General features: G+C 40.5%; 1 protein-coding gene across 12 annotated transcripts in view; it reads left to right on the top strand.

Moving 5' to 3' along the window:
* The first annotated feature begins 6,346 nt into the window (after positions 1–6,346).
* Positions 6,347–8,085, top strand: part of cast (calpastatin) — a 36,614-nt gene continuing 34,875 nt past the window's right edge. For 3 of the 12 annotated variants that reach the window (XM_071493044.1, XM_071493036.1, XM_071493024.1), the window contains exon 1: positions 6,977–7,134. In XM_071493044.1, coding sequence (XP_071349145.1) covers positions 7,105–7,134 — 30 coding nt within the window. In that variant the 5' untranslated portion in view covers positions 6,977–7,104. Of the gene's footprint in view, positions 6,478–6,976; positions 7,135–8,085 lie in introns of those variants that run through there. The other 9 variants (XM_071493070.1, XM_071493060.1, XM_071493051.1 and 6 more) reach the window with 6 other exon arrangements.

Genomic DNA, 8,085 nt, shown 5'->3' with positions numbered 1-8,085 from the left:
CACGCCGCAGACTCGCATCAGGAGACGAGGTGAAACTGGAACCAACCGAGTGTCTCCAGCAGCTGAGGACGACACTTTGACATCACATTTAGGTTAAGACAGCACATGTCACTGCTGATATTATAGCTGTGCAAACCACAGGCAGTCAGCGGCTGAACTGACAATACAACGATGCAAAGATTCAAAATGCTCTCAAAACGTTGCTGATGGTGAAAGTACACCAGTCGTATTACTCTCTGTTTCAGAAATAAAGTGGCTTGTTATGGTCCCCCTTAATGCGAAATGATTATATCATATATAAATGGCCACTTCACAGACACTCGGTTGGCTTAAGCAACACTAATGCAGTATATTTGATATCCCCATCCCTCACACTGAAGCTGCTGTAGGAAGGGACCTTAAAGCGACAGCATGAGCAGGAGGAAGGTTTTCAGTTTTTGGCGATGAAAGATGGATAATAAATAATGCAAACCTGTCCTTTGGTCTGTGCAGAAACTAGTAACTATGTCAGATAAATGCAGGGAATCAAAAGTAGAGTTTCAACTGATATGTACCCATGTAGTAGTAGTAAAGGCCTATAGGAGACAATATTTTCCAGTTTGGTGTGTTCTGTTGACTTAAGAGTCTTATTCAAATGATCAGATAGCTTCTTAAAATATGTTGTTCCTCGCTGTAAAGTGGGCAGCTGTGTTCAGAAGCGTAGTACTGATACACAGTGCAACATCTGTGGCTGCTCTTATAAAACATTTTGAAGTGGTACAGTTGTTTCCATTGTTTAAATCAGAGGAAATATGGGTTATGAGAGTCAACTCAAACACAATTCAGGCAGGCTATGTATGCTAATAGGTTAACAATGTTTCTTTACAAACAGATTTGTTTAGTAAAGTCTTTTTATTTTTTATTTTTACACTATTACCAGATACATCTCATTGATGTGAATACATGAATATAAAAATATACCATATTTGGACATGTAAACTCAAGTTCAAATGGCATTCAATATATAAATATTGATTATATTACAAAATAGTTACATATTACTAAATATCATATACTTTATTTTACACTCCAAGTTGCTGTGCTAAAACTGTTTATCTACAATGTATGAAATTGGACTGATAATTGTACAGCAAAGATGATGTAACATAGTTTTTAAAGAAAGGGTCATGCAGCACTGAGTGTTGTGGATCATATCAAAATCATAATCCTGTATAAAGCAAGGTATATACATTTCCCAGTTTTAGACTTGTATTTTTTCATGATGGTGAAACACATGCTGGTAAATAATGACAAAACATATGTGAATCTAAAACAGCATACGAATTGGAAACTTTGTCTTTCATTCAGACAGTCTACATGCTTTATGTGCATCTTTTTTTAAAACATTAAGATGAATTTGTTCTGTTGCTGACAGTTATTTATGACAACAATGATGTTAACCTCAGGTGCAGGTCAAGCTGTTTGCTGATGGAAACAGTGGGTGTTGTGCTCTGCTTTCAGGTGAGATAAAGGTGCTGTAAGTGAGGGTGTTATTTTTTCCTCCTGGGCACAATGGAGGTTGTGTAGGTGCACTTCATGTAGGACAAACCGCATAAACAAAGAATAAATAAACACAACATTAGTAGCACTATTACACAAAACGCTTTTATTCAGATGTACAATGTTTGTCTCACAATAGAGTGGGCTTGTTAATCACTCTGAGCTAAACTTGTCAGAACTGATGATGACTGATACCTTTGTTCATCCGGCCATGTGCAAACAGGTCTGCACCTGATCTGCAGTATAATCCACCTTTACCTAGCAACAGCTGTTTGCTCTGACCAAAGCTCAGGACCATGGAGACACACAGCTGAGGAGCCACAGAAATATCAGCAATATGGACGGAGATCATAGTTTCATTACAGGGCACTGAATCGTTGACTTCATTTTCAGTAATTCTCAACATCCTTTGTCCTCATCTCTGCGCCATGTGTGTCTATTTCACTCTTGTGGCCCGAGATCATTCATCCAGTCCTTCCTTATTCCACTGAGAGAACACACACACACACACACACCAGCACACAAAACCAACACACACTGATGGGTTTTGTCAAATGAGGTCAGAGGTACTCTGTGTCGTCAGCTAATTATTTTTCCAGCTCCAGAGACAGACAGTGAAAGAAAGCCCCTGCTATTAGCTGGGGGATGACGCAGATAAAGCCAAAGTGACAGCGAGCCACCTCAACAGGCAGTAATGTAACCAAGATCAATTAGGTGTGGCAATTGGATGCGAAGACTTCAGCTGCACTTCCTGTTGATCTCAGATCTCACATCTATTGTTCAGAATGACATAGCTTTTCTGGCCATTGTCAGTCATTTACTGATAAGGTGTTTTTACTGTTTTTGTGTGTATGTTATAGTTTTTCAAGACATAGTGCATTTTCAAATCAAAAACAGAAATTCAGTCTAAATTAAAGGCATAATATTAAAAAGGCTGGACGTTAAAATCACCTTGAAAACTGAACCCATCGTGCAGCATTACATTATCAGTGAACAGGATGGACACACTCCCTCACCCACCCTGAAAAATCTGCAGCCTGTGACACTAAACAAGGCCGAGCCCCCTCCATCTGTCATCTTCACAAACAAGACTTGTTATAAAATAAGATTTATAGAATAGTGATGCTGAAGAACATTTTGTTTCTCATTAGTTAAATTCAGATTGGTGGTAAACTAAAAAAAAAAAATACAGCAGATTTTGATCAACACTGATCAAACCCACTCAACTGTGTTTTAAATGATAGTTGACCTCCCACATATATGAGACATTATTAATCATCATTATGAATTTTATGGAGATGCATATAAAATTATGTAGAAACTAAACAATATATAATTGATTGTGATAATGAATACATGTCAAAATGCAATGTACATCTGAATATGTTTAGATTATGAACACATCATTATTTAATACAGAGTTAAGTTAGAGAAGGATTTTTTGCTGCTTAAGTTTAGGATATAAATAAACTTTATTTATGTAGAAATTCCCAAAGCAGATACAGAAAACAGACAAAAAAATATATAAATGCTAACATACACAGATATGTATACGTTTATGTATGTTCAGTACACACACACACACACGCACATATACGTATATATAAACGTTGACCAGAAGTGCGTTCCTGAGTCAGTGACATAAAACATATGAAGATACTGCGGTTATGCTTGTGTGTTCGATGTGTGGAGCAAATGCATGTTGTCGTTTGTTGTGTTTTGTTTTAATTTGTTTTGTTTTGTCCCCTTGTCTTGTTGAGCTTTACTGTTACAGATTGTGGGTATTTGTTTTGTTTTGTTTATGTGTCAAGTGTACATTGTCTACACATGGAAAAATCTAAATACAATCTTACAAAAACAGTACTAATTTAAAATAAAATCTTAAATATATAATAAACCAATGCACTGACGCTCAGACGTGTGTGATGTGGTCCCTTTTGTTGATGCCCATAATCATCAATCAGAGTTGCTTCTGACTAAGTTATTTCTGTCTTAAGTCTATTCATTATGAAAGAGTCAGTCATTGAAAATATGAGTAATACTAGGAAAGAACAGCAAAGGTTAAGAATCTATTTCATTCATTCATTTAACCAAATCTCAAGCAACATTGTACAAATGTCACTTGTTATCAGAGGATGCTGTGAAAATGTCGCTCCAGTGTCACTCAGATTGGCATCACTTTTGCAGGTGATAGACTGAGGAAATGGCTCACTGAAGAATGGGGGGTGTTCATACTGTTATCAGGAAGTGTGAAGGTCACATGCACTTTGTCTCTGAAGGGCATCAGAGTGGATGGACACCGAGGCAAGTCGTCACTTTTTCCACCCTGTATCACTGACATCACGGCTGCCTGTATTAAACAACAGAGATAAATGATCATGGAAAAGGCAGATCAGACGGGAAATGTGTCTCAGTGATGAATTCATTTTGTTTTTGTTCTGACCTGTAATGATTTACTTTCATATCATTCAAATCAGTGTTGTTTTTCTGACAGTTGCTTTTAAAAGGCATTGTTTGTCTCTGTGCAAAATGTGTTAATCTTTATGAACAAATAACAAAAATATACCACTGAGGCTGTTCACATTAACATTGCCAGAAGAAGAGGAAGAAAAAGCCACAAATTGGTTTAAATATGCACTGTATCACATCACTGCATCACATTTAAATTCTGCAGACTCAAAACAACAAATTCTCCCAGTTTAACCAGTAAAATGGTTCAAATTTGCTTAAAATTTGACCGAAATGACTTATTCGTTAACAAAACAGTTTATGATCAAGTTTTCTGTGAACGACTAATTGATTATTGAACCGATCATTTTAACTTTGTATTCAAACATAAAATCATCATGACAGGCAAGAGAATTTAGTCACTTCTCTAAAAACACAGTCAATTTATGAAGATTTGCATATATTTTAGTCTTAGACGTGGGACCTTGTCTGAACAACCCAGCAGCATGTCTGTGTTTTAAAATAATACAGCTCATTTTCTATCAAATGCTGTTTTACCCAGGCCAGGATACACACTGTAGAGCCCCCCCCCGCCAACCCCAATCCGCTCTCCTCGCACTTGCAATCCAAGGTTTCCAGGTTTGTCAGCGGAGGCTACTACCTGCTGGAAACACCTGTGGCACGACCTGAAGGACAATATCATCACCTGTAGACATAATCTATCATTCAGGATTTATATTACATGACTGTAACAGCAGTTTCCTGGGTCTGCAGCAACAATATCAACGCATTAACCTACAATATGCAGCTGCATGGCATCTACAAGCACATAGTGTCCTGCTTTTACCAATTCACACACAGATTCATACTGCTCTGCTAAGGTCGACCTATTACAAATGATGTGTGTAACCTGTATCATACAGGATTTCCACCAAAAAATGTTTCCCAAAACCAACCAATAACTTCTTCTCATTGTATAAGCACACAACACCATGTAGACGAGAATATACACCCTGAATAAGGATGGTCTATAATGTGAGAGTAATAATAATGGGAGAGGAAGCCCACCTCGTCTGACGGTCTTCTTTCTGGCCTTTCTCCTCAAAACCTTCTCCACCACTCGCCATAAAGAGTTCAACAAGCCTTGTTTCCTCATCCTTGTCCTTAGTTCATTTTTAAGTCTCGCAATTAGGGAAAATAGGTAGAAAGTACTACATTGTGGGCCTGCAAAACTGGTGACCTACTCAGCCTCCTCAGGTGGACATGAGGGTGGGGCAGCTGAACAGGTGTTAGCCTCCTCCTCCTCCTCCTCCGCCTCCTCCTCCTCCTCCTCTGCTAATGCTAGCATCACCGGGCTCTTTGCTAATGCTAGCAAGCCGAGCAGCCAACTTTAAAAAGAAGTCAAGATAGATGGTATGTTTGTCTGAATTTCACTTTCTCCAATCTCATTTTGCCTTTTCGCCCTCCTCTTCGTTGCTCCACCGTTTGTTTTCCATGAAGTTTTAAAACGCGTCTTTCAGGACCGGCCCGCTCTACCGCGGCATTCCCACGGTCACCGCCTGACCTCTGACCTCTGACCTCTGCCAAATGGGTGACAGTATTTTTCTTACTTAAATAAAGTAACTCTACATTCATTAGTTCGTATTTTAACATATATCTCACTCAATTAATGTATTTCACTTGATTTAAAAAAAAAAAAAAAAGGCGGGGTGGTGGGTATTTGGCGGCCCCCTAGAGGTCCTCTGGATAATCCCTGCTTGGTTTTACCTCGGACAGAATAACTAAATGTCTCAGGCCAGCCGTGGCTTTGTGTTGACTCAGACAGTTTGTTTTTTATCCACCAGGGGGCAGCATTGCGCTTCATGGAGGTGCCAGCTCACTGAGCGGAAGAGGATCATCAGCGGTGAGTCAACCCTTCCCCGAGCTGCGGGGTGTGTCCCATCATGCCAAAAAAAATGCAGACTGTGAGTTCTTGGTGCATGAAACATGTGTGACATGTCTGTTCCCAGCACAGAAATACTTTCATATCTCTAAATCTGCACTGAATCCCACTGTCAGTGCAGTTTTATGTGGAACTTTTTCACACAGGCCAGTGTTTACTTTTATAGTTCACATGATGAGGACTGCGCCTGATGAGTGTTTCAGTAACTTACAGTGTCTGGATCCTGCAGTGAACATCTCACTGTAAGGAAAGACCTAGTTTGTATAAGTGCAAGACCTTACTTGCTGCAACTCCATCTTGAACACACACACACACACACTGCTAAAACATTTTGGTTTGCCAACTATTTCCATCTGTCATCAAAGTCGAAAGTTTTCTCCGCGGGAGGGGCATCGGGTTTTACTCCAAGGGGCAGGTCGGCCTGGTTTTCACTGTGTTTTCCAGCAGAGGTCTGAGGGAGCACAGGCAACTGAAAAAGTTCATCCATCCGTGTTTTAAAGATGCCACATAAGAAGAGAGGCCATGGTCACCATAAAAACACAAAGGAGGTGAGTTTTCTTTTTTTTTCCTATTGCACTGCAGGCGCATGGAGAAAAAGGTCGTACATCTCAGAATGAGTCTAAAGTTGCGATAAGCTCCAAAATAACCCAGAGACAGCACTGCAACACCTCTTCCTCTGCGTGTTTTGTATGTGGCATGTGTGTTTGCTGGAAGGCTGCACAGGATGTTGCTGCTTAAAAGCAAAAGAAGCGAAGAAATGCAGCAGAGCGTCGGTGAGTCAATAAATAATGGCGCCAGACGGGAAAGGCACCAGGTCAAACCCCGCAGACGCTGGGCTTTAGCTGAGAGCAATCACAATAGCCATCTCCCAAGTCCCTTCTTTGGAAATGCGTGTGCGTGTGCGTGTGTTGCGGTGGGAATGAAGGGGTGGTATACACAGTAAGGCTGCAGATCAGTGCTCGATTATGCGGAAGAGAAAAAAAAAGAGTGATAATTTCCTCCGGACGCCTGCAGCAGAGACATCTGAGTGTGAGCGCTACCTGGAGTGTGAGGGGAGTGGCGCATCAGTGTTTGAGGAGGCATGAGACTGAGGATCTTGCGGTGAGGACAGGAGAGAGCGGCAGTGCAGGGTGGTTCACTATTTCCAGGCCGGCGTCCTCTGCTCCTGATCCCTCATGGCGTATGCAGCGTACTGGATGAGTCTTGTGAGTATATCCTTTGCTACTTTTCACCCCCCCCCCCACCCCCTCGCTTCAGTTTGACCCTCCGGCGCTGCCCTCTGACAACTCTAAGCCTTTAAAGTCGAGCTTGGCACCCGTATAGGGACGCGACATCTGTGCTTTTATTGCAGAAAACCAGCACAACTTGTCTGGAAGTGTGTGAGCTGTGCTGAATGCTCGTTGAACTTGGCATAGGCTGCAGATAGCCGAACCTTTGAATTGAAATAAGTCATTGTAAGAGCTTTGCCCATATTCTGTCATACCCAGTATTTATGTATGAGGGCGTGTAAATGTTTGAACTGAGATAAACTTCAACACACACACACACACACACTCGGCTCTGAATAAGTCCCAGTTACTCCTCAAGGTGAGGATCAGTTGTAAAAGACACTGCAATATCTTGCAACTGTTGCGCCTCATTTTAAATTAATTCAGTCAATGCTAAACATTTTCTTAGATAAAAACATACTATTTGAGTGGCATGCAGTTATTCTATTGCTGCTTGTGCAAATATATGATAGAAATACTAACATATATTTGACCAGATCATTTTATGCGATTGCTTTTGTAATAGCCTATTCGACTTAAACAGTTTTACAAACTTCTAAAAAAGCAAGAATAGCAATAAGATCATATGACTTTCACACAAAGCTTTTTTCGTCAGATGTGAAATGAGTAATAGGTTGAAATCACTGCATCCTGTACAGACATCCCATTGAACATAATGCCAAAAACTTCAGTTCAGCCTTTGAAGACTTTGCACCTACAGTAACAAGCTTGTGTGTGTGTTTGTGTTTGTGTGTGTGTGTGTGTGTGTGTTTGTGTGTTTGTGGATGTAGTATAAAGGGGCAGCTGCTTCCCAGCTGCACTGGACTTGATGTCCAACACAGTAGCAAGTCCTCAGCCTACTATCTCACTGCAGGGTCCTGCTGTGGC

This window comes from Trachinotus anak, unplaced genomic scaffold (assembly GCF_046630095.1).
Source record: "Trachinotus anak isolate AG129_WGS33_773 ecotype Australia unplaced genomic scaffold, CSIRO_AGI_Tana_v1 ptg000013l, whole genome shotgun sequence".
Taxonomy (NCBI): Eukaryota; Metazoa; Chordata; class Actinopteri; order Carangiformes; family Carangidae; genus Trachinotus; species Trachinotus anak.
This window is presented reverse-complemented; position numbering and strand designations above follow the sequence as displayed.